The 27,878-nt window shown below is 49.8% G+C and overlaps 1 protein-coding gene and 1 long non-coding RNA gene across 3 annotated transcripts in view; one reads left to right on the forward strand and one right to left on the reverse strand.

The window, feature by feature from the left end:
* The first annotated feature begins 606 nt into the window (after positions 1-606).
* Positions 607-19,924, forward strand: LOC109322100. Its single transcript, XR_002104311.1, has 3 exons — positions 607-617; positions 13,021-13,032; positions 14,330-19,924. It is a non-coding gene; the product is annotated as an uncharacterized LOC109322100 (long non-coding RNA).
* Positions 4,370-27,878, reverse strand: part of SFXN5 (sideroflexin 5) — a 209,612-nt gene continuing 186,103 nt past the window's right edge. The window contains exons 14-16 of one of the 2 annotated variants that reach the window (XM_019552962.1): positions 21,041-21,114; positions 6,983-7,059; positions 4,370-5,503 (exon numbers count right to left, since the gene is read on the reverse strand). In XM_019552962.1, coding sequence (XP_019408507.1) covers positions 5,364-5,503; positions 6,983-7,059; positions 21,041-21,114 — 291 coding nt within the window. In that variant the 3' untranslated portion in view covers positions 4,370-5,363. Of the gene's footprint in view, positions 5,504-6,982; positions 7,060-20,796; positions 21,115-27,878 lie in introns of those variants that run through there. The other variant, XM_019552960.1, reaches the window with a different exon arrangement.

Consider the following 27,878-nt stretch of genomic DNA (forward strand, 5'->3'; position numbering starts at 1 on the left):
AGAGGCGCTGGGTTAATGGCTAAGGGCTGAGCAGCTGCTTCGAGGGGTTGTGTTTGCTGCGCCGTTGCCACAGCTCTGTGACAGTCCCAGGGGCTTGGCAATGGGGCACGAAGCCTTTCATCCCCCAGGGTGGTGGTTCAGGTGCATCTCTGCTGACAGGACCTGGCGCTGGTGTTCCCAGTCCGGACCACACCTCACGACCCAGGTCCACCATTAACGAGCCACCTCCTCGGCAGGTGCTGCTGCATGGGCCGCAGGACCAGACTGGGCGATCGTCTCCTGGTCTGCCCACCTCAGCCTGCTTGTCCTTCTGCCTTGGTTGGCCCTGCAGGAGATGCTGCCTGGTCTCTTCAAAGCGCTGGGGACTGTGTCTGTTGTGAACGCCCAGCAGCAACGACTTGGAGACTGAGTGGTGAATTTGGGATGGAAAAGCTCATGAAATGGCCTGGCAAAGGGCCCCTCTGCCTCTGTATGGTCCCGCACGGTCTGTGTTGGATCCTAGACGCATAGACAGTGAGGGCTGAAGGGACCTCAGGAGGTCACATCTAGTGCACCCCCCTGCTCCAAGCAGGACCAGCCCCAACTACATCATCCCAGCCAGCGCTTTGTCTACCCGGGTCTAAAAAAACTCCACCACCTGTCTAGGTTGCCTGGTCCAGTGCTTCGCCACCCTCCTGGTGAGAGAGCTTTTCCTAATCTCCAACCTCAACTTCCCTTGCTGTAGCTTGAGCCCATTGCTCCTTGTCCTGCCACCTGCCCCCACTGAGACCAGCCCAGCTCCATCCTCTTTGCAGCCCCGCTGCAGGGAGGTGACGGCTGCTAGTCAATCCCCCTTGGTCCTCACTTCTCCAGACTAAATCAGCCCAGCTCCCTCAGCCTCTCCTCACCAGTCCTGTCCCCCAGCCCCTGAAAAATTTTCATTCCCCTCCGCTGGACTCTCTCCAATGTGTCCACATCCTTTCTGCAGTGGGGGGGCCCACAGCTGGACACAGGACTCCAGATGTGGTCTCCCCAGTGCTGAATAGAGGGGAAGAATCGCTGCCCTCCATCTGCTGACAACGCTCCCACCGATGCAGCCCAGGATGCCGGTCGCCTTCCTGGCACAAGGGCACGCTGCTGGCTCCTGTCCAGCTTCTTGTCCCCCCAGGTCCTTTTCTGCAGAGCTGCTGCTTAGTCGGATAGTCCTATGTTCTTCTTGCTGCCAGGGTAGCTGTGGGGGCCTGGGGACCAGTCCTGATGGTACCAGGCTTCAGTTACCTGCTTTGTACCCCAGAGCTCTTACAGGCGGGTGGAACGTAGTGCTGGCCGTGATTCAAATTCTTCCTCTCCAAGATCATGGAGGGTTTGTTGGGAAACCCTGGGTCTGAGAGTTACCTCGGCATCCATGCCTGAGCATGCAGGAGCTAGTTGATTGGTTGTCTGAGTTGAAAAGGGGTTTGCATTCAGGGAAATAGGCCCCCAAATCAACATGATCCAGCTGGAAACCCCTCTGCTGTGCACCATCACTCCGGAGTCCCCTTGTCTTCATCCATGGAGACGTTCGGGAGAAGGAGGCGAGACAAGACTTGGATTCCTGATGTCAAAAATCAGAAAGAAAAAATATTACACCTTCCCAGGAAACTTTCCACCTCATGCCCTAGCCCAAAACTTCTCTTTGCAGCTCAGCAACAGACTTTTCCCCAGAAAGATGAACATGGCCAAGTCTATGACCCTGCAGAAGAGGGCTTAGCCAGCTTCCCGATCATAGCAGGAGAGGAGAAGGGGACAGACCATATGGCTGTAGTGAGCTGACCATTTCACAGATCTGCTCCCGGCCCGTATCTCATGGAAGTACTTTGCATTAGCATCAGGGGCTCATGTGCTAGGTCCTGCACAAACCCATACTGAAGAGCTGGTCCTTTCTCTGAGGAGCCCATGATGTGAGGAGCATGCCTGTCCTTCCCAGCATCTCCCTTCCCATGTGCATGCCATCTCGCAGGCACAGTCACCTTCCCCCAACACAGCTATGACAATTTAATTACATCTTTTAAGACCTTCAAGTAATTTAATCAACCTGGGATTTTCAATTGAGTCCTGGCCACTATAAGCCAAGTGGACAGCACGTGGGTGACATGGGGTGTCCATGCGGGAGTCTGCTCTGGTTCGACTAACCACTTTTCAGCCTGGGTGCAACCTCTGGGTGCAGACTGACCCGGGCAGACAGGGAGAAGGGGTATGAGACGGCTGCGGGAGCCTCTTTGATGTTTCCAGTACTTTCTGTGCACCTCTAAATTAAGCCACTGGGGATGCAATGAGTGTGGGTGCTCCAAGCCACACCAGAAACCTAGGCCCCGAGTGTGGTGCCCCCAGGGTGCTCTCACCGCTCCCTATTCATGTTGATAGGAGCAGAGGGGCAGGACCTATTGTCTTGGTGCCATGACTGCCGTAGTGTAGACAGGCCCTGTGGGCTTGGCGCCTTCCCAGCAGATGGAGCAGGGCTCTGCTCCATCCCACCTTGACCTTCGATGTGGCAATACCTGGGGCACCCTCTTGGGCTGCTAATGCCCCCCTGAGCTGAATCTCATGGATGCACCAGTTTGCAAAGGAGCTGGGAGAACTAAGCTGTCCGAGCCACTTGCCAGGACCCTGGATGATCTCCCGAGGTCCCTTCCAGCCCTGATGCCTATGATGTCTGTGAAGTCAGAGACACCCTCAAATGGCTCGTTCCCCCCCCAAAGTGCTTTCTGCACTCTCCCCCCTCCGGCACAGCAGCTATTAGTGAGATAGCATCTCATTAAGCCAGTGTCCCTTTGTAGGGAGACACAAGCCTTTTGGTTGCTCTTGTTCTCAAGCGCGAAGGTATTAGTGTCACCCACCCTCCTCATAGCCAGGAGACAAAGCGGTCTGAGCCCCTGCGGGTCTCTCTGAGCCATGCACTGGGCGCGGGAGGGGGGAGCTGGTGCAGGTATGGCAGGTATGTGCAGGGGGTGATGGCTTAGCTGCTCTTCACACCTGCGCCAGGGATTGAATGTCGAGGGCGAGGCGATCCCAAAACAACCCTGCCTTCCGCTCACCGTGAGAGTCCCCTGGGCTGGCTGATAAAAGGGAGGCACTGCAGCCAGCGGATCCAGGGCCGTGTTAACAGAGCCTTTTTACTCGGCCGGGACCGCTCCTTCATCACGTCTTCCAAGGCCCTGCAGGGTCAGTCATGCTCCGCTCCAGAAGTGCCGTGGGACTGTCCGACAGGGGAGGGGGTCTGGTGCCTGCTGGAGGAGGCAGAGTCCTGACTCTGGGGTTAGCTTTGCAAACCGGCCTGCCTGGGAAGGAACCGGTTTGCTGTTCCCGGCCAGGAAAGAGAGAAGCATAGGACAGGAGGCCTGGCAGAGTCTGCAGGAGGTCACATCTCATCCCACCCGGGCTCTAGGCAGGGTCAGCCCTCTCTGAGCCATCCCCAGGTGAAGCAGTGCCCAGCAAAGGAGGTTCCCGCAAGGTCTCAGATCCCAGCTCCCCGGAGCTCAGATATCCAGGGTCCGTGCTGTGCTACGGGACCTTATTTGCAAGCAAACACCTCACCCCAATGGGAGACCTGGGATCCCGGCTTTGCCCCATAAACTATACAGGGCCCTGCCCCCAAGCCCCGTGCTAAGGCTTGTTGCACTCCAAAGGGTTGAATGGGGCTCTTCTTGCATCGCCCTTGCAGCCTGCTGTCCTGGGCATGCAGCCAGTCATCAGGAGGGTGATCGCCTGCATGTGCATCCCCCTCCAAGACAGGCGGCAGGATTAGCATGGGCCCAAGCAGCTCTAGGAGCCTCCAATTCTCTCTCCCCACTTCTCACTCCTTGGTTTGCTCTGGAATTTGCTCCGAGATCTGGTTACTAAATGCCTCTCTCCGGCCCTGCCAGGGGTCACGCACCCATCATCACCCTCCCCACTCCACCGCAACACACACGTACACATACACATCCGCCAGCGCTCTGTCCCACTGACCCAGGGGCTCAGCCCGAGGTCCTGAGAGCTGTCGGCTTAGGCTCTGAACAGGTGTCTTCCCAGGGGCTCTCAGGACAAGCCATGTAAGCACCAAGCGCTAAACAAACAGATGACATCCAAGAGCGAGACACACATGGCCCTGATGGGAACCGCCGCTGGGACGGGCCAGGAGCTGATGCCTGTCTGCAAGGGCCTGACGGGTGCAAACAGCCTGGGGCGATGGGGGTGCAACTGGGAGCAAAAGGGTGGGACGAGAAAGTGAATGGATAATTTGGAAATCAGAAGCCTCCTGGCAGCAAGGTTGCTACTGACACATGGCGTGTTACCTGCTGGGAAAGGGGGCTCTCTGTGTGTGTGTTTGTGGTTGTGACTGTGTGTAGGACAGATCACATGAAGTGACTGCGTGTGCATCTGAGGACAGCTCAAATGAACTGGAGACAAGATCGCAGGGAACAGGAGAGTTGGGAGCAGCAGGGGACAGATGGGCGTGGAGTAGCTAAGCCTTGAAAAAAAGGCCTGAATGGGAGAGAAGAGGTCGTTCCAGCTTTAATTTCCAAGGGCCCAACTGATCTCACATGGGCTGGTGCTTTACCGAGCTATAATTTCGATTAGAGCAAAGACGCTTAACAGGGACTCACTCTTTACCCCCTGCTCTGTAGACGGAGTCACGCACTTGCCGCCGGAGGTTGTTTTTTAAGGGCAGATATTCAACTGCACAGCTTAGTGTCACATAATATGGAATTGCTCCCAGACCCCACTGTTTTCCTCTTAAAGAGACCCACAGCTTTTTGCAAGCCCATCCTTAGGTTGTGCAGGGGGGAAAAATGGTAAAAGGTAAGAGTAGCTTTGCACTGTTTTTGCCAAGGGGCCCTGGGTTTTATTGCACAAGGAGCAGTTGCCCTCAGCCCCACTGTCAGAGCAATGCTCTTGCATTTGAGTCCATCTCGCGCTGAACTGTGCTCTTAGCTGGGCCACAGCACTGCAGTCTACCTTGCCATCCCTGGGATGTACTTGGGCAAGAAGCCGGCATGGCTTAGGGTGGAGTTCAAGCAAGACAAGCTCCTAGGAGCACATCAAACCAGCCCTGTGCTCCCTGACATTCCCAATCAAGCTCAATGGCTCTTTCCTTATTTGCAAAGTGCTCAGGCCTGGGACCCTAAAAGAGCAGAAGCACCGGGAGGAGAATTTAATTGGCAACTTCACTTCTTGGGGAGGGGTGGAAAGGGAGTGTGGTGGACACAGAATTTGCAAGGCTCTGGCCCAAGGCTGTACAGCAAATTCCCCCAGGAACCAAAGTCCATCCCAACGTCTTTCGGGAGCACATGTGACTGCGCCTTCTGCAATATCAATGCACGGTGTACAAACTCACCCCTGAACAACAACGCAGCGCACAACTCCTACCGGAACAAGTTGCTCGGCACTGATGCTGCTTCCACTAGGGACCAGATGCGAGACCAAAGGCACGAATGATGCCAGGCTCCATGCCAGTCCTCTTGAAGACGCCCCACTCCTACGGAGGCCAATGCAGCAGAAGAACCTACGCAGAACAGACAGGGGCTGAGACAGCTGTGTAACACCCGGGGATGAGGCCTTGCTACTGTCCCCTCCAGCCACAGGTCTCTATTCCCTGTTAAACCAGGGCCTGCAGTGGGAATTGCTAGGCTACAGCTAATGCCTCCCAATGGGAGATGGCGGCAGCCCCTCGGCTTGTGCTGGATGACAATGCATGGGCCAAACCCTTGTGCCTATATAAGCAGGGGACAGCCCTGCTCTGGATGATGGACTAAGATGTGGGCCCCTTGGTGAATTTGGTGATTTCAGCTGTCTCCTTTGTACGCACGTCCTAGGGAGCTATTCCTATGTATCCTTCCGCTGTGAAAAGTGGCCTGACCCATGGGGCTGGAAGGAGAGTGGTGACCAAGGCCTTCTTCCAGCTCCCCTGAATATGCAACTGGCTGGTTGGTTTCTAAGCTGCCTTCTGAGCTATCTATCTCCATTCCTCACATATCTCATCCCAAGGAATGCAGCTGCTCGGCAACCCACGCTCCCGGTGAATCGGGCACCTTCCACTCGTTGCCTTGTATAAGCCAAAGTTTGCATTACTGAGCAAGCCAAGGGTTTTGCTCTTCAATCCTGTGGGCTGAAAGGGGTCTAAAGGGCTTCAGCCTTGGGGAAGCTCGTGGGCCGTACTGGTGCTGTGGGCTCCTGACATTCCTCCCAACGCGCCACAGTCTGCCTTGTCTTTCTCCCCCTAACTTTCCCCTAACGAACCTAAAAGGTGCAAGGGAACGGTCTACTGGTGTGACCAGGGTCTCCGCTGAGATTGGTATATGGTTACATCATTGCTATGGCAGCCTGACCAGCCAATCAGAATGGGGTAATCTAGGCTCCTTCCCTCATGGATGAATAGTGGGATTATTGGGATAATCTGGGCTCCTTCCTGCATTTTGCCCAGCAACTTCTAATTGATCATCTTCACTTCTGCCTGCTGAGACCTGCTTGCTTGTTGCTCTGTGTCTGCACTTTGAACTCAGAGCAGGGACAGGTGCTAAGACCGGGTCCACACACCAGGTTCCCAGCATGGCAAGGAAGGATAAGCTCATTTTAATCACCCTCAGTGCTGTTGACCATGGGCTTCATCCTAGTGCTTTTGTCTGCTTTAGATATTCTGGACATCGTGGAACTTGATTCAAAATCCCACACGAAGCAGCATAGAGTACTGCAGACACTTAATAACTCACCAGGACACAGGCAGAAAGGTGCCGTGTTCATTCTCGTTCCTGGACTGTAATATGCTATACTGGATTACCACTTAGGCAAACTGATCTACACCGGCTTGGTTAGCAGGCTGCAGCCTGTGTGTATAGACAAGCAGCGCAGTTCCTCGTGGTAACCATGTCGCTGTCTCCTTGGCTTTCTGCTCCTTTTTCTCCCCATGCAGTGGGGATTGTCTTCTCTTAGAGACAAGGCACACTTTGCTCTAGGTGATACCTGGGTTTAAATTTCACAAACTCACCTGGCAAACTATTAGGATCCAGTGCTGGCATGCAGCGATCGCCACGCTCCGCAGCTCGGGAGATCCTGAAACCTAACCTCAAAGGGTCAAGTCAGCATGTCCCAGGCACCAGGTACGTTTCAAACCCAAAGTCGGGCACCAATAGAAATCCCGTCTGAACCCGTCCCCTCTGCATGGGGGGAGTTTCATGCCAAGCTGCTCCCACTCACCCTTCACGCAACGGGAGGGAGGATCTTCGTCCCTGGTAAAAACGAGGCAATGATTTACCTTGTAAAGTGGGGGCAGTGGAAGGGACTCATTTTGGAAGTAACTGGGGTGGGCTTGAACCTTAGTATTTTACAAACGCAGACATCGGGTTACGAAAGCTCTGTGAAAAGATTAACTAGCAACCTCTTGAACAATTAAAATGAAATGACACTAAGTGTTCATCCCGGTCAGGTTAGCTGAGTTCCTGCACGTACCCCCCCGCGGACATTGCTTTCACGTGGCCACGCTGGGAGGAGTTACTCCTGCTAGGAGCGAGTACAGGGGATATCGCTTCACTGGTCCCAGGAATGAACTCTGACATCTTTTTTTTTTTAATGGATGAAAAATGTTATGGTCTTGCCTCATACATTCGGCCGGGGTGACCTGGGGTGTGCGTTCACACACAGACACACACACACGCATGCATACACACTAGCAGGTCTGATGTCATTCAGCAGGGGGCAGCGTGGCACACAGGTACATATAACCAGAGGCATGTCTGGTTTCACGCAGCGGTCAGAAAATACGTGTGTGCACACAGACTTCCCCGCTTGCAGCTGGCAGTAATGTGTACACACATACACACGCATAGGCATCCCATTTCATCTAGCAGAAGCTACAGGGAATACACAAACCTGTGCGAGTGTGCAGGCAAACTCGTATCCCCACCGCCCTGATTTCGCTGGGCAGCGGAGAATACATGTACACACACATACACACAAGCAGGTATGATTTCATCCAGCAGGAGGCAGGAAGGTGTGTTTGTGTGCGCGCACACACACACACACCTGCTTTCACCCAGGAGAGGCAGTAGGGAATACACATGCACATGAGACCATGCGCTTGCGCGCGCGCGCACACACACACACACACACACACACACAGAGTACACTTCAGAATGGCACGTGGCCACTGGCATATACAATAACAAGCCAAGTGTGTCTCTTTGCTCCACTAAGCCCTTGCATCTCTCATAAGCATAATCACATAAATAATAACCAAGCGGCAGCCTAATCCTTTAAATGCATTCGCTTTTATTCCAGACATTTAGAAGTGTTACATAAAGTGTTGTGATCGATAAATCTATTGAGAAGGTTAAAAAGACACTGTGCGCATTTCAAAGTCGATCGAAGTTGACAGAGGTATATGTGCTTGTAAAGTTACATCGTAATAACGGCTGGAAGACAAGTGACATTTTGGAAAGGTAATACCCCTGTGTTTCTTATGGTTTACAGTTTGCCATTCAATACAATTATAAGGTGCATTCAGACTGGAGTGGCTGGGGTGCTGGAGAGCGATTTGTCAGACAGGTTAAGGTTACATGAGGACACCATTTACAAAACATGAAGAAAAAAAGGGTATTTCTGAAAGGAAACCAGAGAGAATTCAGGGTCTGTAAATAACCAGCACTATCAGGACTCATGGGAAATCACTTCTTGTGCACCCGCGACACCGATAAGTGATTCCTAATCAGGCTAGTTCCTTGGCACAGCTGCCCCCTTTGCAATAGTTTCTTGGTAGTTTAATGAGATCTGTTCTCAGCGTCACTCTGCGGGGAAGCTCTCGCTGTAATATGCTCGACAGCACCCAGAAACTCCCCGAATGCCTGTGAGTGGCACATCACAGAACTTGAGTTCTTGGTCACAAGCTTTTAGAAGAAAGGGGTAAAGGAAGAGACAGCTACGACTACCTTGGTGTGTGGCATTGATGTTACCCTGAGATCTACAGTGCTCTACAAGGTCGGTTTTGTACAGTTGTGTCACTGGTGTATTTACAGTCTGTGTTGCGGACATAAACCCAGAAACGGGGCATGCCCCCTACCTGCTCTGGGTTATTTAAAATCTTCCTACGCTGTGTTGGAAAAGTGGGTTCACTAGATCAGGAAGACGGAGGGGGCTGGAAGTGACTTCCTACAGTCCTTGCTGAGGCAGAACTCCCATGGGCTTCACCGGTACGGTGAGCATTATTCACTTAGCACCGTAAGCATGCGTCGTGCTTTGCAGAAAAGGGAAGACAAGCACAGGACCAAATCCTCAGTGGGTGGCATTGCTCCGATGCAGTCAACAGAGCGAGGTTAATTTACACCCTGGGGGGACCTGGCCCTGCTCTGTAGCGCTCGCACTCTTAAGCGCAGATAAGAAGCGACAAGTAACCGCTGAGTAACCGGAGTTTTGCCTGAGTTGTGGGACTGGGCTCTAGTTAATGAGACAACCTACGAATAGGGGACGAACCCAGAAACAGAAAGACGGCCGGAGAAGCTCGAGGAGCCTGGCCTGGTCCCCAAAGACACAGATGCAAATGGGCACGAAGAAGCTACATCTCTCTTGCGATGGACAAGAACCCAGCGAGGCTGTTTCACTGGAGGAAGCGCGGGGAACTAGAGGCCAGAAGCTGTGACAGGCAGCGGGTGCGAGGCTGACTAGCAGGAATCTCTTACCTAGCCTTGGACTGCCCGGCTCCCATGCCAGGCAAGCCGATTTTGTGCCCGGGCTGCGCTGGAAGCCAGGATGACGCGTGTAGCAGGTTAGCACTTCGCAGCGCGCTCTCTTAGCTGCGAGGTTTTGTTGTCACGTGACTGACTGACATTATTGCTTGCAAGTCCTGATGCAGCGGTAAGGGGAACTCTGCAGGCCAGCGTCTCAGCTGCTGCACACGTGCAAAGTCCCACTGGAGATTGTGGAGCCGTCCTGGGGATCTGGCTGGATGTGTCACCTGGCTGAGACAGGCTGGCTGTCGTGTATCTGACAGGCGACAAGAATTCGTCACCGGCCTCAAGGTGGGCTCGTGACCGCCGGCCGCGGCCAGCTGAGGAAAGCGGGATAGGAAGACGGGAAGACCCTGTGGCTAAGGTGAGGTGGCAGCAGTTTCCTTGCAGAAGGTTTGCTCTGGGTGTCCAGGCCTCTGTCTAGACCGGTGGACTTGCCACGCAGACACCCCAGGAGCCAACACCGAGGCTTGTGCCTGCTTGGGCCCCTAAGGAGATGGAAACTGTTCATTCAGGACAGTGGCAAGAGGAGCTCTATGGAAATTTTCTACCCTCATTCTTCCTCCTGCTGCTTCTCCCCTGGAAAAGGTATTCTTAATCAGTACGTCAGGGTCCAGGACATGCTTGTACCCCCATAGCCCTCCCGAGCTCCAGTTGACAACCAGCTGGCTGGAGGAGCACACGACACAAACACCTCTTCCACCAGGGAATCAAACTTCTCGCTGGCTTCTTTTGCTGCAACCTGGTCCTCATTATTTCTTAATTAACATGCCCAAGAAATCAATTAACTGCTACATTTCTAATTAAAAGCTACAGGAGATGATCATCTCATTATTATTATCTGCAGAGGTGAACAACTTGATGTGTTTTTTTTCCCATTTCTCCCACTTCCCCAATTATAGGAAATAATAAATGCAAATGGCTGTGTCGTTCTCACAGATTCCAGGTTCCTTTTGTATATTAGGAAAGTCAGAGAGATTAATTAGCTATTAAATGAATGTGCATAATGTTATCATTAGCTGTTGTGTGTATTCTTTTTGGCACAATTTGCTGTCCTAATAAACAGTACTAATGCGCTATCAGTCTCCTGGTGCCATGCTTTTAATTTCCACTACTGTACAAAGAGCAAAGTCTATGCATTTGCTGAGCATGTACGATCTTGATCCTGCTGCAGTTTGACTTGAGCCAGATTCTGATCTCCGGTGCAGAGAAGTCCTCTGGAGTCAGGAAAGCGTCTCTGAATTTACAAGACCTTGGGGGCAGAGTTTGGATTGGACTTTATGTGGGTTTTATCACCTAAACAGAGGCCCAGCTCTGTTTGAAAAACAAATGCGACTGGTGATCCTGCTTCAGAGTTTGGAGACCAAACATGAGATGCATTAAAGGGGCCCAACACTGGGGAGCTGCTGGGTACCTGCCTTCGGGCCCCTCCCTGCTCTGGCTCCCCTGCTTTATGGGCAGCATTTTATGGTGATACGTCTTGTGTTGTGAAGAGGTTACATCATGGATTGTGTAGGATGGTTTGGACATGGATGATCCTGCCTTAGACAGGGGATTGGACTATATGACCTCTGGAGGTCCTTTCCTTCTCTATGACTTTATGAGTGACATCTCAGGTGTGCAAAATCCCTGCCCTTTTAGACACTCTGAGTACACACAGTGCTTTGCAAAGCAGTCCAGTACATTCGACTGTTCCCGACTCCTTCTGGAGCCGATCCTGTTTCTCACATTATCGTGTCACGCCTCTTTGTAAACAACACCCGAACATAATAAACTAGGAGATTCACAGTTCCTGACAATCGATACCAGGCCCACTTGGAGCCCAGGGAACATCACAGGGAATATACAGTGCAAAAACAGCAACGCGAGGCTCTGCCACCTTCTACGCATGAGCAGCATGTCTGCGGTACAAGATTCAAGTAGTCGATGAAGAGTACAGAAGTCGTCTACAGGTCAACAGCAAGCAAAACTGGTCTTTTAAGACTCTTTGTTTCTTAGGCAATCGAATACATGAGCATTAATTTTGGGTTTGTCTCTGCTGAACCATTCTGCTACTTTCATTGCCATCCAAATCTCGTCCAAACCTCATCAAACAATGAGTTGGGGAATAGATTTAAGAATAGATCTGACCCAGTGCAACGTGCTACCTCTCCATGCTTATCCCGGGTTAGCTGCACTGACTGCAGTGAAGATAAATCTGGAATAAGGTGAGAGTGACATGGGACCATTCTCATTGCTCTGTTTGTACGGCTCCTGACACAATGGTTTCCTGCTCCGTACCGGGGCTGTACAGCGTTGTCACAACACAAATCACTATTACTAAGTACTTGGTACTTTATAGACAGTTTCTACTCTGAACAGCATAAAATCCCACAGGCAAAACAGCAAGGCTGTCTCTCAATATCAATTCCAGTGGCTCTACTCCTGGTTTACAGCAACTTAAGTAAAAAGGGAGTCAGGTTTTCCATTTCTGAGGGGCTCTCACTATTGATTTCAAATGGGAAACCTGCTTTAAAAAGAGTTAGAGCATGCCCAAGAAGAGGAGGCAAGAAGGCTGGGGATTGTTCACTGTGTATGAACATCAAGATCAGAGGAGGGGCCTGCACTGGTGTCTGGTGGGCACAGGTCTACAGGGAGTCTGCACCACGACAGATACTGAAGATGAAGCCAGAAGGCAAGGGTGCCTCCTGCTGCAGCGAGCCCATTGCTCCACTCTGCTGCAGGGAGAGGATGCCTCCTCTCCTGTATATTTACTCCCTTTACCAACTGACTTCAGAGTGGTAACTATTTGTGATAGATGAACTTGACACTGGAATAAGTCACTCGAAGAACAGCAGAGCAGCTGGTCCTGATGACATGTGCATGGGGCAGATCAAACACGTTGGTCCTGCAACCAAGTTATGGGTATTACGCCTCTTTAACAATTATTCAGAATACCTATGTCATGGTGACAAGTCCATGTGATAGCTCTTTTAAAACCAGGGAAGGATGCTTTTGGCCCAGAGAACTATAGGCCAGTGTCACTTCTGTGGCATCTTTTTCTGCTTTTTCTGCTTTACAAGTTCCTTATTCTCAATCAAAAATTTTTCCAGCTATTTAGTTGGTCCAATAAAAGATTTACCCAAAGAACGTTATCTGCCTATGTCCTTAGACCAACACAACTACAGCCAACACCACTGTTCTCCATCACCTTTCACTCACACTGAACAGCATCCAGCACCAGAACAAACAAGATTTAGACCAGGCAAGTCCTGACCTAGTCAAATACTAAACAACACCCAGCATATAGGAGATAGATTTGCGAAAGGGATGACAACAGGTGCTGTATTTGTAGACCTATCGGCAGCACATGACACAGTCAACCAACAAAACCCACTTGCCAAGTCTACAGTATGACTCACAGCTACCACCTAGTGCCGCTCATCCCATCTCTTTTGGAGAACAGACGTTTTTAAGTAGAAGTGTGCAAGCAACAGAGGCGCTGGAGATGACATGAAACAGCCTTCCACAGGGTAGCATGCTAGCACCAATCCTTTTTAACATATATACCAATGACCAACTCATACAGTAATACGAGGAGCTTGATGAATGCTGATGATCTATGCATCACGTCACAAGAGAAGGACTTTGCCACTGTCAAGAGCACTGACATGTGCACTGAGCAACCTCTCTGATGACTACAGTAAGAGCCAGCTTCGCGCCAACCCAACCAAGACACAGGTCACAGCTTTTCACCTATGCCACAGAGAAGCCAAGCAGAAATTAAACATCCCCTGGGCTGGAATACCACTGACTAATCACCCAAACGCTGTGTACTTGGGAGTTACATTGGACCGAACACTTCCGTTCAAAGCACATGCAGAGAAGATGAAAGGGAAAGTCAGTTCCTGCAACAACTTACTGTAAAAGTTGGTCACCTCAAAGTGGGGTGTGAACCTAGCTCCATTACAAACCACTGCTACTGCCTTGTGTTACTCCACTCCAAAGTATGCATGTCCAGTCTGGGAACAGCAGCTGTCATGAAACAACAGGATGTCTAAAGCCAACTCCAAAAGATAGCCTGGACCTACTGGCTGGCACCGCACTACCTGATATCAGACGAAAGGTAGCGAGCCAAAGAGAAAGATCATGGCAGATAGAAGACCCCAGATATCCACTCTGTGATCACAAATAAGTGACTACATGGCTTAAAACAAGAATGAGTTTTGTGACCAGTGTTGTGCCATTGGACACAACGGCTGACAGGGTGCGACTGAGGTTATGGGAGGAAAAACTACGTGCAACCAGGTGCTGCAAAATGGACCTGAAACCCCAGAAGGGCTTGCTAAGAGGGGTAGATCTAGACTGGCCAACATGGTGATGCCTGAATCACCTCTGCACGCAAATGCGCAGAGCAAAAAGAAACATGATCAAATGAGAGTACTCTAAGGACACAAGTATATGCGAGTGCAGTGAAGTGCTGGCTACGGAGCACATACTCATTTGCTGACTCCTTGGCGAGACCCGTACGAAGAAGGACCTCGCTGTAGCGATGGAAAGAGCCACTGCTTGTGCATGATTCTGGAAAACATCTAGTTTATGACAAAGACATGAGAAGAAGAAGAAGGGCGGAGAAGCGTGCAGAAGCTGCCTTGGGAGCTGGAAGCTGCATCGCTCCAAGTTCTGCACTCACAGGTCTTGGAGTCTTCCTAGCGACTGCTTCCACTCATCAGGATGTGGCCAGGGCCTGATGTGAATCTCTGGCAACAGGGCAAATCCATCTCCAACATCCTCAGGCTGGTTGCATGGGTTTTTCCTTGAATGACCCCAAATCTCCCCCCTCGTGCAGCTGTCCACCCTGCAGAGGACCCATGCTGATGGCTGGTGTCTTCCAGGCACTTCTGCAATGGATGTTAAGGAATATACTGGGCCTTTGCTGATGGAGGCTGATCTGAGTGCCCTGCTAAAGATGTCTCCACATCATGGACCAGACGTTGTGCCTCGTTCAGCCCAGTCACCACAGAGGCATTAGGCCTTTCCTAAATGGAGCTAGTCCTCATGACCAAGCTGGGAGGAGTACCCTTATTAGCCATAATGTCTAGCAGGAGGTATTACAGACAACAGTTGGATATTAACTGCCTTACTCAACACCAATTCAGATCCCCATGCCTGCCTGTTGGTGAGGGCCACAAATGCAACATCCAGGGACAAATAATACCTGGAGCAGTGCAGACAAGATGTGCTGAGTGGCTTTGGGTATTCTGGTGACGAAGAACCCCCGAGGGAGGGAGGGAAGCAGTGAACCTGGCTTTCCATCCCTGGGAAGTGGAAAATCTGTTGCATAACAGGTACATTGGCAGGTGCCGTCTGTGTAGCTGGATGATTTCCGTCCGCTTAATGGGATTTCCAGAAGCACCTGCTTCTGTCACCTGCTCAGGAAGAGCCCAGTGCTGCTAACACTTCTGCTAGGAAGATGGGAGTGTGAATCTAGAAGCGTGGTGAGCAGCCACGGAAACTATTACTGCCAAGGATTAAGAGGAACTCCTCCTCGCACTGCCCCTCTGCAACGCCGTGAGAAACTGCCCCTGTGATTCTCTATGGCCGCGCTGTCACTTAAAACCATCACCTGATGGTTTGGATCCTGGCATCAAGCACTCTTTGTTCCCTCAGCTAACTCAAGGGGAAGAAAAGAGGAGGGCTCCTGGTAGGACTGAGTTGAGTCACTTCTGCAGCTACTCCAGGTCACCGGAGCACTAAGCCAAGAGGGTAACCTCGAGGTCTAATCACACACACATTGGTTGCAGTCCTAGGAAGGCTGCTACTCGAGATGGCTTTCTGTTCCAAAATTCACGTAGCTTTGGCTTCATAAATATTTCACCACTGAAGGTATTTGGATCCAGGGGTTTGGTTTGGTCCAACTGAAGGAAAACTGTAAAATATGCAATGGTGCCCCTATTACAATTGTTTCCTAGGTGTCACGCCTATGCATTTCTAAGGCGTCTGCCTGCTCTGCATTCTGCCGCAGAGTACATGCAGCGCATTACAGAGGACATGCACATGCTGCCTTCCTCCAGGTCCTTTACTTTTCTGCCTTCCTTGTTTACTTTCCCTTCACAGACAATAATTGTCACTCAGATTGAACGAGGCAGCGTGCTCCTTGGAGGAAAAAGACACTGTAGGTTTCTCATAATGACGGCAGGATCTCAGACAACTGAGCAAGGACGAAGAGAAGTAAATCCCCTCCGAGAGAGCACGGTGTGTGTTTCATCTCTCACATACTGCAGCCTCTGCCGCCCAAAACGGAGGGCTTGATAGCTGGCAGCCAGGCATATCAGTGGTGTTCAGGTCCTAACTCCCATTTAAGCTGTAACTATTACAGTGGGAGATGGGCTCCAAATAACTGAGTGGACCTGGACCATTCCAGAAAACAGTCATAATATTTTTGTGGCTATATATAACATAATGGGCAGGTGATACATCCAGAGAAGTTTAGACCAGGCTAATTGTTATCTCCTTCTTCTGAAATCAAACATATCCACTGTAGGTGAAATCCAGAGGTGCTGGGACCTGTAACTTCTAGCAGAAATCATAGGAGTGAGTAGCAGATGCTCAGTTCCTCTCTGGTTTAAGTTCCTGAGTTAAGCACAACATAAGAAATGTCTGCATTTTATTTTAATAAGGTTTAGGAAAGAGAGATCATTGCTAGTACTTAATCCGTGTTAAAGGGTCACTAAGTGCGTCTACACATGTAATTAATCTGAAGCAAGAAACTCCAGCGCATACTGTGCTGGAATTTATTGCTCCCAGGCAGCCGGTTGAACCTGTGCCCAGAACCGCAGCACGTGGAGCTGGGCTGCTGCAGCCCTGGCCAGCAGGAGGTCTGGGGGGTCAGCCTGCCGCCCCGGGGCTGCCCAGACCTGGCTCAATGGCTGCAGAGGAACTGGCTGGGGCACAAGGGAGCTCCAGTGCAGGGCTAGCTGGCAGGCAGCCCCCACACTGAAGCATCCTCATGCCCCAGCCAGGCCCATCAGTGCCTACACGTGTTGCTGTGCACCAGTACTTATTTACAAATACTATCCTACAGTGGTATTCATTTACTGCTGCCCAATAGGGCTGCACATGTAGACGCTGAGATGTTTACTGCAGAGCTAATTAGACAACTCCACGGTCAGCGTCTTGTGTAGACATGCCTGCTGTCTGTCTGATTACTCCTGTTAGCGCTGTAATTAGGGGAAAATACGCTTGGCACATCTCGCTGACAAGAGTTCAGCAGGTCCTGACTCACTGCAGTGATGTAACCTGTGGGAGAGAAGAAGGTGTTTGCCTTTTAGATCCTAGGGTGCATTTGCAGAAATCAGGGGTAGAGCACAGGCAAGTCAACTCTCCCGTGGCCGTAAATCAGCCTGGCCCCACTGCTCACTGACGTCGATGTAGACCCCACTTTCTTACATGCAAAGTGAGTACATTTGATAGGTATTCATAGATTTCATAGATTTCTAGGACTGGAAGGGACCTGTTAGATCATCAGGTCCGACCCCCTGCTCTGATTCAGTGGAGGAAAATCAATCTGGGACATCCCTCTTGACCCTTCTGCTGTCACTCTTCTGCCTTGGCACTGGATTTTGATCCCCCTTCATGCCAGACAGGCAGTGTAACTCCTTTGACATCAATAGATCTATTCCTTACACTAGTGGGAAACCAGCACTGGTCCTCTGGTTGAAATTTAAGATGAAGGTCCAGTTCTATTTTCCTTTAAAACACTGCAATCCTCAGCAATGCCTCTATTAAGTACCTGTGAAGCACTGAACTGAAGCCTGCTGCCTTCGTCATGAAAAACAGACAAAGTTTGACTTTTAACATATGCAACACTTGCTGGGTTTTCTTCTTTCCTCAGGTATCTCTCACTACAAAAAATGCAGCGAGCAAATCCTTGTATATTCTTCTACCGTGCATTGCAATTAACTGTGCATGTTGAGCATTACTCACGCCATCTGCAGCCCCGGCAGGTAGCTCGAGTTCACAGCTACTGGAATCTTTGATCAGTAATTATGATGTAAAAACAAATCATCCCCACCTCCCCCCGAGCAGTATCACTGCAAAGAGAGGTATTCGTTTCCATCCCCTCCCCAGTCTCAGATGACTCAGTTAACCCCTCCTACAAGCGATCTTGGCAGGATTTCAGCAGGATGGTTCAAACGGTGACAAAACCCTGTGGCACAGAAAGTGATCAGTGCTGACAGAAAAACACAACCAGGACAGCTCGCACTACTAACACGAGAAGCTGATTTTTTTCACGACTTTCATTTCAGTTCAGAACAATGAAGAAGGCAGGTTGCCCTCTCTACAGTAAGATGCGACTTGGCTTCACATTCCTTAGGACCATCAGAAAATTCAGATTAACTTGAGGCTCAGTTTAGCTGTTTCGTTTATTTGGCACATGGTTTTTCTCCACAACGTGCGCACGCACACATGCACTAGCGTCCGCCAGTTCTGGGAACTGGATTTGTCTCGAGTCTGATCAATACAGCAATGAAAAGTCCCATTTTCTGCTGTGCTAATGTGGTGATCTGCTTCTGTGCAAAGCTCTGTTTGCAGTGCTCTCCAGCAACTTGGGTTTTTGTGTTCCCCTCTTTGCACATCCTGGGCCGGACTCTATTCCACCTGTTAGCTATGTAAAGTACCTAGGCACTTAACCCTGACTCTTCCCTCCTGCTTGAGTACAGTTAATACAAAAGCTGGGTGTGCCTTCCTCCTCCTCCGCACTGCTTTTTTGTGAATGAGTCTTAAGTGCCAGATGACGGCGTGTTCCAAAAGTAGATACATGACTGGATGTTCAGGACTTGAACGAGGTGGAAAACACTCACACTTCGGCACCCCATCAGTTAACAGAAACTGGCCCTCTCTCTGCCTTATTCAGCTAGAGAGGCAAGCCTGCCTGTGTTCTCTTTCGTTGCTGCCGTGACCCAGTTACACACTGGTTGGGATCAGTGGGCTTGATTCTGGACTGCATCATCCCCTGTGTCACCTTAAATGCCGGACCAGTGTGGGTGCTGGCTGCAAACAAGCCAAACTGGTCGGAACTGGGCACTTGCCTTAGGTCTGACTCTAAGCCTGAAGAAGTCAGTAGAAAGTCTCTGACTGACCTGCATGGGCGCTGGTGTGAAGGATGACACAAAGTGCGAGAGTGCAGAAATTGGGCTAAATCAGAGGGGCTAAATCAGCAGAGATCCACTGATCTCAAGAGCACTACACCACTGTGCCCCAGCTGAAGATCAAGCCCAGCATGTCTCGTGTATAATTCAGTGGGATGCTTCTGCATGCGCTCACACGAGGTGCACACCACAGTCACACTGCTGGGCTCTAACTGCTTCTCTCCCAGGTTTACCAGTAAAGTCACAATGGCATATACAACAGTGTAAGTGGAGACACAGGCCCGATGTGTCCATTTGAAACCTGTGCCCTGGAGGAATGTGCTTCATCACATCGGCTCCACCAACCATTCTTAGCACCTACGTCTATCCTTGCTATTCACTGTGAACCTCTGCTTTGGCAGAACACAACTCTTCCAGTCTCTTTTTTCCCTAAATGCCTTATACCTGGTTGTTACTCAGCAGAAGTGGGCTACCTCACTTGGTGTGAGGTGTACATTCATATCATCTAGTGCATTAGAAGAAACTGAGGCCGTCTCATTCTGTTGTTACTAGGGTGTACATCCAGGATGATTTCATCAGTTGGAGTGAAATGATTCTGGATTTACACTAGCACAACAGAGAGCATGATCTGGCGTACTCACCACCCTAGGGATGGACAAAATGCTGTGAGACAGAGTCTCCTCCCACTTTGAGTGGTTTTTATTTTGTGTAACTCCACTGATTCCAGTGTGGTTACCCCTGATTTTACCCCCAGCACAGGAGCAGAATCAGCCCCTGGGGTTTGACCCATGACTGAGTAACTCTCATTGCACACTGGTGTGACTCCAGAGAGGAGTTAGACAAACAATAAAATGGAAGTAACACACTGATGATTTAGGTCTCTTACTTTCATATATCGCCATTTATATACATTCTACATCAGTGGCAATTGGATTTCCCTTGCACAACCCACCACCACCCCCGAAGAACCCCAAATCCCAAACAGATTAGTATAATGCATGCACTTGGATTGTGCCCCTCGCCATTGCATCTGGCTTCTGATCAAGATCTTTTTTATTTTCATCTTCTGCAGTGATAAAATGCAAAAGCAAGACAAATTCTAATCAACGTAACCCCAATCAGAAATCTGCATCCTTTGGCTGCAGTAACTCTGGTGTAAAAGGGATTTAGGATGGGGTCGACTTTGCGACTCAGACCCTCAGACAATGTAAATCAGCAGAATTCCAATAAAACCAATGGGGCTCTGACCGTTTATGCCAGATCGGGCCTTTCATTACGAGGCTGTATTCTGCTCTCAGTTCTTCTAACAGCATGACTTCACCGCAGCCAACAGAAAGTTACTCCCGGTGTTTGTCAATGTAAATGAGAACAGAAGTTGGTTAATTATAGATCTGTGCAAAGTTAAAAAATGGATCTGTTTTCTTTACACTAGAGGATTTCTTTCCTGCCCTGGGTTTTGCAACTGGGCAATTGTCCATTATAGACTATACCAATGCCTTAGGCTCACACAGAATTTCTTGCAAGTCTACGAAATGGCAAAAAAACCACTCTAGTTGTTTGCAGGGAAGGGAGGGAGGGGACACAGGCTCTGACCTTCATTGCACTATTTGATTAAAATCCAAATGTTACAATCTAAACGTGGAGAATTGTTTTTTTCCCCCGTTCTTTATGATTCTTGGTGCAAGACTGACATTTAATCAATACTGTACCCTCATCAGACACCCTATCTAAGCACTAATTCATGCACCGATCGATTTCTGTGGAATTATGTCTGTGCAGCATCCAACAGTGTGGAGATTTAATTCTTATTAAAACCAAAACTGCCTTGTGTAGTCTACCTTCACACAGAGTTAGGCATAACCGCATACATGTATCATTAAACTTCCTTCCACGCAGCGCTGTAAATTCAGAACATTATTTGTCAGCTAGTTCTCTAATGTGTTTGAATGTCATTTTTTTTTGTTCCTGCTGCTAATTTAAAACTTTTAATATTAATCTTTTCGACCGATGCGAGGTGTCAGTTCTCTGAAAGTGTTAATGTACTCCCCGTTCTCGAGGGTGGTAATATGTTACTATCTCTGAGTTCTATTGTTCGCTGTTTGTTTTTTTTCTTTTTTCCCCTCCCCAGTAGTAATTGCGAGTTTTTCCTTTCCCCTCCCCAAATCTTCCATGCAGAGAGGATCCACTTCCACTTACAATCCTTTATTGTAGACAACAGTCTTACTGGTAGTGGCCATTGCGATTTCTGGCTCGAGTCGTGATGTCTCAATCTGCCAAATAAAAGAGAAGACCCAGTTAGAAATGCTGGGAGGTTGATAAATGAAGAGGTAAAGTGATAAAATACATATACAGAAGTCGTACGTGGCTAAGAACATACATTTCATTAACTTTATTCTGATCTCAATGACACTGGCATCCATCTGGGGTAACTATAGGGAAGTATATGAGCTTAACTTTGATCTCATCTCTGCCTGTTAATCAGGTGTAACCCATACAGAGGTCAATGTAAAATGGCCTGTGATCAGGATCAGGCCCAACAGACCTACTTGGCTCTGCAATAATGAACAGTACTAATGGTACGCTGCACCCAGCAATGCCTATCCCCCAACCACAGAGGGCTTTGCTCTGATTAAGCCTTGATTAATGCCAACTCTCTACCTACTCCTTGACCCTACAACTAGAGTTGCCGAGAGCCAGTGAGGTCCTCGGGGCTTCTTCCAGGAGCAAGAGGTTGCCTGTGCAGGTCCAATGCCAGGATCAGGATCCTAAATTCTCAGGGTAGTACCACGGGTGAAATCCTGGCCTTAGTGGCAAAGGGTCGATGGTTTCAGTGAGACCACAATTTTACCCCAAGTTGTTCTTCTCTTCGTAAAGCACCATGCACATCTATGGCAGTACCAAGTCAAGTCATGTGCTCTAACAGATGAAATAATATGTCTTAAAAAGTCTTTGCAAAATGCATCCGTGGATCCTCTCTGCTATGCTTTGCAGAGGCAGCGGTGTTCTGTCTTCTCTCCTTTATGCTGCTCCAGACAGACTTAGATGAAAGCTTTTCTGGGATCTAAAAATAGTATGAACCACTGCATCAGGAGGAAAAGATCGGGGCATTCTTGTTGTCCAATCTAGGCCAGGATCCCACCCAGAACACAGGACAGGCCACCTCCCACTATCATATTTTTAAAAATCCTATACGTTTAATGAGTGCTGTAGCTGACACAATGCTAAGAACCCACGTTAAAATCTAAATGCTTTTGAAAATGTTTAACCTAGTTAGACAAATTAGCAAAAATTTGTGCAAAACAATTTAGGTATTTAAAATATTCAATGTTTTTAAAAACTGGAAAAACTGTTCTTAGCTTTCAGCTGCAAAAACCCAACAAAATATAACATCAAAGCAATCTTAACATGAGGTGCAACATAACCCTTCAGCAAAGCTGTTAAACAGCTACTGAGGCATCATGGGAAATAGCACTTCATTTATTCAAATGCACATATGTCAGGTTTTTGCACCATATGTCATTCCAAGCTATTTACAGTAATAATTAAATCTTAATCAACGTTTAACCTCTGTAAAATGTTTGAAGGGATCTAATCACCCTTCAGACTGCACTAATGAAGGAGAAATATATAAACATAAAAAGAAAATGATGCATAGATAGCGCACCAGAAAGAACAGTAATTGCAAAATTGTATTTCTTTTAAATATAATCAGCAAATTATGTAAAGTAAGCCAATGAGTATTTTAAGTGAAGACATCTTGGGTGTCAGAGGTGTGATCAGCTAATTTTGTACTGCTATCCATAACAGATGTAGCATATTTTCTTTTTAGTGCCATTATTAGCAACTTCACCATTTCTTCTCTTACTGAAACACAGAGAGGAGCATTATCATAGGAAGAAGCTGCCCACAAAGGTAAAGGGAAGGCGACTCTAACAGCACTGGAGGACAGTCGCCATTTTGAGATGACGATTAACTCTCATCTGCCCGGCTCCGTTAAAGCTTCCCTTTCTGTTGTCTTCCTTCCAGGTGTGGAAAGGAAACAGCTTGCATGTGCACGTCACCTGGTTTCACTGGTCACTATTAAACACGCCCTGCTGGGACGTGCCTGAGAATGACCTCACTAAAGACCCAGGTAAACGAGAAGCCAATATTTCTGCGGTCACCTTGAACTAACCTCCGTGGCCTCATCCTCTGCCCTGGTAGCACAGGTATGCAGGGAGATCAGCACTGTAGAGGAGTGGAAATGCACCCTGCCTCAGAGGCACAGCTCCTTGGGCAGCTGCACTGATGGAGAGGAAAGCCGTAGGCACCACTTTTATCGCACGGTGACGATGCAGGGGAGCGCGGTTTGGTACAACGTGCTGCAGCTGATTCAGGCTGGCATGGGTGAAAATGGAGTGACTATACTGGCCTCTACAGACCTGATGGCCTGAGACCCCCACAGGGCAAGGATAAAGTGGCAGCAGCCTGGAGGATGTGGTGGTGGGCTGGGGAGAGCCTGCGTTTCAGCTTGGGGGGTGAGTCCATATCCCTGCTGGGTGCTTTGCACAACACCCTCCATAATGGACCATCAGTGCCTTGGGACGGCACTGCCCAGCGTAGACATCCTCAAAGACCCTAGGCCTCCTTGGCTGCACAGTCATTTCTGGCACCTCTAAGCAGTACAGCACATCACCCTGCCCGCTTTCCCTTGCACAGCTGAAGCACTCCTGCATTGCAGGATACTGCACCGAGAGGGATGCGGACATGGGGGTGGGACAGGGAGGACTTCAGAAGGGGATTAAAGGTGGTTGCTAAGTCAAAGTGGCTGGTGCTGGAGTCAAGCAGAGAGTGGAGAAGTAGAGGTCTCTGACCAGGATGAATGCAGAGCAGAAGGATGAGAAAATGAATCCACAGAACAGGAAAGTCCGGTTGTTCACCTGTCTCTCCCGAGATGACCAAATCATGGACAAGGAGCCTGGTGGGGCCCTCAGGAGGTCACATCTAGTCCAGCCTCCCACGGAAGGCAGGCTCACCTTTGTTCAAACCACCTCAGCTAACTGTTTGTCTTAAAAATCGCTCTTTAAAACTTCCAAGGATGGAGATTGCACAGCCTCTCTAGCTTTACTAGTGCGGATCACCTTCATAGTCAGGAAGATCTTAATATTCAATGTAAGACTTGTAATATAAAACCATTGCTTCTTGTCCCATCCCCTGTAGCCCCAGAAAACAGTCTATCACCTCCTCTTTATAACCACCCTTCATGTTTATGAAGACTGTTATCAAGTCCCTTCTCAGCTTTCAGTTCTCCAGGAAACACAATCCTAGTTCTTCAGCTTCTTGTGAGTCATGTTTCCCAGGCCTCTAATAATTTTTGTTGCTCTCTGCTGGACTCTTCCCAGTGTGTCCATGCCTTTCTTTAAAAGTGGTGCCAAAAACTGGACACAGTACTCCAGGTGAGGCCTCGCCAATGTTGCTGCTCATGCAGGTGATAAAGGGAGTGCCAAATAGCTGGGGTGGTGCTGTGTATATTTTATTCTAGTTCATTGCTGGGCCCACTCATATCCCCATGAAGCCCAGGAAATCTTAAATAAATGCCTGGAGATCTCAGGAGTCAATTCTTTCCTGACTGGCACGGGATGGTCATCCCAAGGCTTCACCTTGTAGGCAAAAATGCACTCCTGGTTGACTTCAGAAAGGCATACGGAGGGACTCTATAAACACTGTCCCCCAGTCTCAGGCACCTAGATATTCCCAGAAGTACAGATCTAATACTGAGGCAGGTAAATTAATAATATACTTCACTAAGACACCAGAGATGTATTTATCAGAAAGATGTCGGGGGGAGAGGTCGTTCCCTTTGGTAGAAAATCAGATATTAAAAACTAAGGTGAAACAGATTTAAGGCAGTGGAGCTACAAGTCAGTAACAAATGTAATAGCAAAGGGTTTTGCACCCTCCCTCATTCCCTTTCCTGTAGTTTAGGTTCTGATGCACAGGACACTCTTATCCCTGCTTTCTTGGTGAATGTGTTGTTTGACACCGTTTGGTGCTTGCTGCTGTACTGACTGCCAGTCCTGGCTCCTGTTCCCCTGGACTTCAGGTCATGGCACAGCTCTGAGACTCATGGTCCAGGGACGATAGAAAGGGGCAGTCCATCCACACTCCTCCTGCTGCAAGGCAGAGTATTTGGCAACCCCAAATACTTGTGTCCTGCCTCCAAGGTGTAGGGGGTGAAGCAAGATACCTATAGATACTTCTGGTAGTTCACGACGGAGAAACTCCAAAGGGCTCTGATGGACACCAGTGCACCCACCTCTGAAGCCCCACAAAGATCAACCCTCTTCTTTATATGGCCAGACGCTTGCATGAAGGCACTGGCAATGTGGGTGGGACAACACATGCTGAAATGTCACTGATACAGAGAACACACCCAGTCCTACAGCTTCTTCCCATTGAAAGCAACCAGCACGTTCTTGCAGCTCCCTTGGCGCTAGTCAAGATTAGTTTATGAACGAAGAGCAGCTGGCTATGGGGGGGATGAGGTAAAACTAAGGTGGGACCCTCGGGAGAAGTGAAATGCTCCATGAGAACTGGATCTCTCTACATCCAGGACATCGGTGTGCCTACTGAATCCATCCATGGAAGTGAGGTCTTTTTGGAGCCACAAATAACACCCAGTCATGGTGGGAGAATGGCACTGACCTCCCCTTGTGTGTAGACAGAAAGCAGCAGCCCCACCACCCAGGCACGGGCCTGGCCACAGCGACTCATGCATGACCTCTGGGCTTGGCTCTTGCAGCTCATTTTATACAGGAACAAAGCCCCGTGTGCTGAAAATGCTCCAACTGGTGCAACTGAAGCAGCCCATCTGCTCGCTAAGTTAGAGAGCCAATAACACCCCCTGCCCCCTGCTGTACCCTTCAGACTGGCTCCCCATTGAATCCTGAGCCACGAACTGGACATGGAGACTTGAGGGCTGCTTCGCCAACCCGTGAGGGCAGCTCAGAGGGAACTCTCCAAGTGGATATCCTCTTGGGGAAGCTCCTACATTGCCACAGTAAGGAGGGTGGGGTCTGCCCCTCCAGGACCCAGTCCCAAATGTCAGTGGGTCTGCATAAGAGTGGGATCACTGGTGCAGAGGTCTTCCAACTGCAAACTTCTACGGCTGCTCCGGACCTTGGCAATGACCACGGCTTCCCTCTGTTACTAGGCCTTTCCTTGATCACAGCCATCCCGAGAATCCCCTTTGTGGGCAAGGATATGTCTGCTGCAAAGGGACACATAATCCAGTCCTAGCAAGTGGTTAGAGGCAAGTCTTCCGGGTCCCACCCAAGTCTCGGTGCCTCCTCAACAGAAGGCCTTGTTTGAGTCCCAGGTGTCACGCTGCCTTCTACCTTCTCCCACATGGGAGGCCAGATCTTTGGGCAGGGAGGGGACTGTCCTTTGTCCCCCTGTGCGAAATGCTGGATGACAGCTGCTCGGGTGTCTGGGACTTCAACATGGACAGTGACAGTGAGACACGTCGGGGTGGAATAAAAGCTTGAGACGCCGTGCAAATAACAGCAGCTTCCCCATGCAGAGAGAGCTGAAACAAGACTGACCAAGGACTGTGTGGTCAGGAAGGGAACGTGGCCCAAGACGGCAGAATGACAAGCACCCTTCTTCCCGTGGTGACTTGAAATGCAAACACCACCGTGGGGGCAAAAGAGGGAGAAGGGGCAAAACCTGACCTTGCTCCTGCTGAAGCTTTCCCACCCCCACTTCCCCCAGGGGAGCAGGATCTGCTCTGAGAAACAGCGCATCGCATCTCCAAACACATCAGGGAATGGGTAGTACAATTCTTGCTCCTGTTACACGCACCGCTTCCCGCAGGTACAGCGGTTTGATGCAAGTTCACAGGGCCGCGTACTCTCTGCAACAACCAGGTGCATTTACAAAATGCCCGGCGTCTCTATTCAAGCATCTGTTGATCACTCAGCCTAACCTAGGTAACGAAGGCAGCGTGACAGACCTGCTTCCCAGGTCGTGCTCCTGACCCAGTGAAACCTATCCCTCGAGGGGAACAAAGACACTTGAAAGGGAATGCCTCTCACCGGTGCCCGCTGCAAGCCAGGCCTATCCCCCCCATCTCTCCCCTGCCGTGGAAGCCTCTCTCCGCTAATCAGTACAGACAAGGCTAATTGGGGTGATAAAGAACTGGCTCCGAGTGCTGGCGTGGGCTGGAGGAACAAATGGTGCGGTGGTCACAGCTGGCACTGTGGAGACAGGGAAAGAGAGAGTGCGAGGCAGGCTCCCAGCGCTGAAAGTTTCATCAGCCCATGTTGCGTGCGGGGCTGCGAGGTGGGGGGTTGTGTGTGTTTTGCATTTGCTGCTGACACGGGTGTAACGTACAGGCGCGGCCGGTGAAGCAGAAGCAGGCAGAAAGCAGATGCTTTTTGTTTGGGGTTGATACTCATTTCTATCCCAGCTCGGGAAAAGGTGTAGAAAGGAATGTGCTCCTAAGGGGGTAGGGAGGGAGACAGGTCTAGGCTTTCTGCCAGGGAGCCTGTAATGATATGGAAGGCAGCTAGGGGAGACAGGAGCAGATGGATTTGGCGAACAGCTAATCACTCAGCCAACAAAAAAGAAAAAAAAGGAGGAAAAAAACCCCCAAACCAGCCAATTTTGGAAGGGGGAGGGTCACCACATACTGATGATGCCTCATGAGGAGGTGGGGAAGGGAGTAAGGAGTTTGGTCATCTCCTCTTACAAGGATTAGCCAGGATGGGGTAGAGGGAGACGACGATGAACTAACTGAAACCTAAGCTCTGGGCTTGCTGCAGAAATGTGTGGGTGAAAAGACGGGGCCTGGGTCCTCCGGGAGGTCAGGTGAGAAGATTGCAATGGTCCCTTCTGGACACACGCTCGCCGGGGAGGAGGACAGTGCACCCGGAAAACCGCCTTTTTGAGCAAACCAGGCTGGAGTCGAGTCTAGCTGGAGCCTACGAGGATCCCTAGTGCTCTATTTATTACAGTAGTGCCAGTAGGTACAAAACAGGACTGGACATTCATA

Source organism: Crocodylus porosus, unplaced genomic scaffold (genome assembly GCF_001723895.1).
Source record: "Crocodylus porosus isolate Cpor-Errol unplaced genomic scaffold, CroPor_comp1, whole genome shotgun sequence".
Lineage (NCBI taxonomy): Eukaryota > Metazoa > Chordata > Crocodylia > Crocodylidae > Crocodylus > Crocodylus porosus.